This window comes from Microtus ochrogaster, chromosome 7 (assembly GCF_000317375.1).
Source record: "Microtus ochrogaster isolate Prairie Vole_2 chromosome 7, MicOch1.0, whole genome shotgun sequence".
NCBI classification, from domain to species: Eukaryota; Metazoa; Chordata; class Mammalia; order Rodentia; family Cricetidae; genus Microtus; species Microtus ochrogaster.
This window is the reverse complement of record NC_022014.1, coordinates 46,737,112-46,741,079: the sequence shown is the minus strand read 5'-3', so window position 1 is coordinate 46,741,079 and position 3,968 is coordinate 46,737,112. Positions and strand designations below refer to the sequence as shown.

At 43.3% G+C, this 3,968-nt stretch overlaps 1 protein-coding gene across 5 annotated transcripts in view; it reads left to right on the top strand.

Moving 5' to 3' along the window:
* Window positions 1-3,968, top strand: part of Cdkl3 (cyclin dependent kinase like 3) — a 94,763-nt gene that overhangs the window by 37,121 nt on the left and 53,674 nt on the right. For 3 of the 5 annotated variants that reach the window (XM_026780037.1, XM_026780039.1, XM_026780038.1), the window contains exon 13: window positions 2,589-2,691. The exons of 1 other annotated variant lie outside the window; for it this stretch is intronic. In XM_026780037.1, the coding sequence (XP_026635838.1) occupies window positions 2,589-2,691 (103 nt within the window). Of the gene's footprint in view, window positions 1-345; window positions 525-2,588; window positions 2,692-3,968 lie in introns of those variants that run through there. One more of the 5 variants, XM_026780041.1, reaches the window with a different exon arrangement.

Sequence of the window (3,968 nt, the reverse complement as noted above, 5' to 3'; positions counted from 1 at the left end):
TGTATAATACAGAGAGTCCTAGTGTAAATGTATAATACAGAGAGTCTCATGTAAATATGTAATACAGAGTCCAGATATAAATATGTAATACAGAGAGAGGGTCCCAATTTCTAGGTGTCAAAGATTCCTGAGCAAGGAAGATAAGCATAAGCAGATGTTGGGTTCCACGATGGACATGCTGGCCAAACATTGAGTCGTGTCCCGTAGACTGATTGAAAGAATGGGACTTAGACAGAGCAGCTCTTACCACTCAGTAGATCACCTGTAGTGTAACATTAGTACAGCCATGGCTTTGACAGCAGATTTATTATCCCTGATTCTTAATGGCTTGGTTTTTAATTTTAGGGTGGAGATGGCGATTGTGAGGGGAAGAATTTGAAGAGGAACAGATTTTTTTTTTCCCGATAGTGTTTTGTCCTTTAAGTAATCTTAAAAATACAAGCTTGACAACTCTTCCCTTTTTATTTTATACACAACAGAATATAACATAGGTTGCTGTTAAGATAGCCATTCATCCTGTCTGCATCAGCATCATCTACATTTTTTAGCAGAATTTGAACAATTTTTCTCTTCTAAAAACTGGTATTTTGATGCTGCAGTCTGAAATTATAACATCACCTTCCCTCTGACTGCTCCTTCCTTGCCATGATTACTGAGTGGGTAGTACAGCATCACATGATGCGCCCTGCTCCCCTGCTCTCTGCCTGCTGAGAGTCAGGCCTCCAAGCAGTTGTCTCCTGGAAAGCGCTGACTTCTTCAAGTGAATGCTCTATGAACCTCCTGTCTGTTGTCTTAGTAACTATCCATTACCATCGCATAACGAAAGACGTTCTGTTGGTCAGCAATGAAGCATTTATAATACTTATGTAACTTTTACAGTGATGTGATATTCCAGGGTTAAATTCCTGTAAATCAATCAATTGCGAGCATTCTCCCAGTTCCCTAGGCTGATAGTGCCTTCCATTTAGCTGGAAGAATTTCCCTAAAGAAACTATGCACAACCTGGGAAAGGTTTACTTTCTCTGCTGGGCTGTTTTCTGTTGCTGAATAATACAGACTGGGTAGTTAACATAAAAAAATAGAGATTATTTAGCTTGTGGTTCCTCAGGCTAGAAGTCCACTGCCACAGGCTGACTTCTTTCGGCATCTGAGAGGGCCTTGCTACAGTCAAGCATGGTGGAGGTCACCACGTAGAGAGGGAGAGCAAGCCACTAATACCTGGAGGTACCAGTTCATGTCTTCATCTATTCTGAGTTACCTCCTAAGGGCCCCAGCTGCCTAAGGCCACTGACATATTAGCTTGGGGTTAAGTTTATAGCACATTAACTCCTCGTCCCTGCCCCCTGCCCCTGCTCTTGGGAATGCTGAGAAATGAATTCAGGATGCATACATGAGAGGGCAGCTCTCTACCCCTGAGCTAGAATATGGACCTTTTGTTGTTTTATTTTAAGACAGTTTCTTATTAAATACAGCCTAAACTGATCTAGTACTTTATATGTAGCCCAGGCTAGTCTCAGACTTGGAGCAATCCTCCTGCCTTCATCTCCTGAATGCTCAGAGTGTAGCCATGTTCCACACATGAACTTTTTTTTAAATTATTTATTTATTTATTATGTATACAATATTCTGTCTGTGTGTATGTCTGCAGGCCAGCAGAGGGTGCCAGACCCCATTACAGATGGTTGTGAGCCACCATGTGGTTGCTGGGAACTGAACTCAGGACCTCTGGAAGAGCAGGCAATGCTCTTAACCTCTGAGCCATCTCTCCAGCCCAGCCATCTCTCCAGCCCCACACATGAACTTTTGAAGGGTGTATTTAAACCAAAGTACTAACAAAATTCTACATTTTTTCACTCTGTAAAAATTATGAAATTGTCTTAGTTGGCATTTTACCAAGCGTCTAATCTAGTTTTCTGGTTATTAAATAAACATGATAAGGAAAACACATTTTTTTGAGACAGTGTTTCTCTGTGTAGCTCTGACTGTCCTGGAACTCCCTCTGTAGACCAGGCTGCCTACCTGCCTCTGCTTTCTGAGTGCTGGGATTAAAGGCACATGCCACCACACCCAGCAAGAAAACTCTAGTTAGTATACTGCTGTGCTGTATTTTTAATTTAGGAAAGTCTTTTAATCTATTTATCTGTTTGTCTGTCTGTGTGTCTGTCTATCAGTCCATCTATCCATTTATCCATCTATCTATCTATTTTGGTTTTTCAAGATGGGATTTCTGTGGTGTAGCCCTAGCTGGCCTTGAACTCTCTCTGTAGACCAGGCTGGCCTTGAACTCTCTCTGTAGACCAGGCTGACCTCAAACTCACAGAGATCCACCTGCTCTGCCTCTGCCTCCTGAGTGCTGGGATTAAAGGCTTGGCTTGCGCCACCACCTCCCAGCCAGGGAATTATTTCTACTGTATTATTTTTATTCCTCGAGAATTTCACACAGTGTGTTTTGATCATACTCACTCACTACTCATTTCCAGATCCACCCCACCTTCCTATCCCACTCCAAATTTCATGTCAAATATTTATTTTATTTTCAATAATCTATCAGGTTCAATTTGTGCTGCCTGTGTTCTCCTGGGTTATAGGGTCATCCACTGGAGAATGAACAACTCACCAGGGGCCACACCCTTAAAGAAACTGACTCCTTTTCCCCAGAAGCCTCCAGTTGTCCAAAGCTACACAGCTGGGGTAAGGACTTGGGGGCCCCCTTAGCCTCCATGCTAGAATGACTGGCTTGATCCTGTACAGACATCCATAGCTGCCCGAGTTCTTGAGAGCAGAGATTCTGACATGTCTAGGAGATACTGTTTCTCTCCAGTCCTTCCTGACCTCTGGCTCCTTCTTTCTACCCCTTCTTTCATAATGTTCTCTGAGCCCTGCAAGAGGCTGGGTGATACAGATGTGTCTCATTTATGGCTGAACACTCCACTGACCTATTCTCTGCTGTGGGTTCTGCATCAGCCTCCATCCACAGCACAAAGCAATTTCTCAGATGACTTCTGAGAGCCACACTAATCTATGGGTATAAAGGCATGAATTTAGAGGGCAATTTGATACTATGTCCATTTAGGAGAATAATAGTAGGGCCAACTTGGGGTCAATGAACTCCCCAGTTGTGGATTCCTAGTACATTTGCAGCACCAGGTATACATTTCCTCCTTTCCTCCTTCTGTGCGATCAGAAGGCAGTTGCTGTTTATCCATGCTGCTGTTGCACTCACTGGCTTATCTTCCCATGCCAGTCTTTCTTTATTGTAGTGCACTGGCTTCATACCTAGGTGAGACTGCTGATGACTTTTCCCCCCAGCAGCCTACATAATACCTTCTAGTTCTGTAGTAACTAGCCAGCTTGAAAGAAACTTCCTTGGAAAGTCCCAGCTTGAATTTTCCATGGCCTGGGACAAAAGTGTGTGATGTCTTTAGCAAATTAGGAGCTTATCATTAACTTCTAGTGTGCAACCAAGAACAGTGACAATAGCTTGTATGGTTTTGGGAGTTTTGATTCAGGGATAGGGATGTAGTGCAGTTGGGTGAGTGCTTGCCTGGCATGTATGAGACGCTGGGTCCATGTGGCACACATGAGGCCCTATCTAAAAAACATACCTCTCACTCCGTAGAAGATTGGGTGACATCTTAGTAATTAAGAGCAATTGCTGTTCTTGCAAAAAATCTGGGTTTGGTTTCTACCACAGAGATTCACAATTGCCTGTTTTAAATCTGACCCCTTCTTCTGGCCTGCATCAGTGCATAGACATAGGAATATACTATATCAGTGCATAAACACTGGAGCACACTATATCAGTGCACAGACATAGGAATAAATTATATCAGTTCATGGACATAGGAGCACGCTATATCAGTGCATGGACATAGGAGCACACTATATCAGTGCACAGACGTAGGAGCACACTGCATCAGTGCACGGACATAGGAGCACACTGCATCAGTGCACAGACGTAGGAGCAC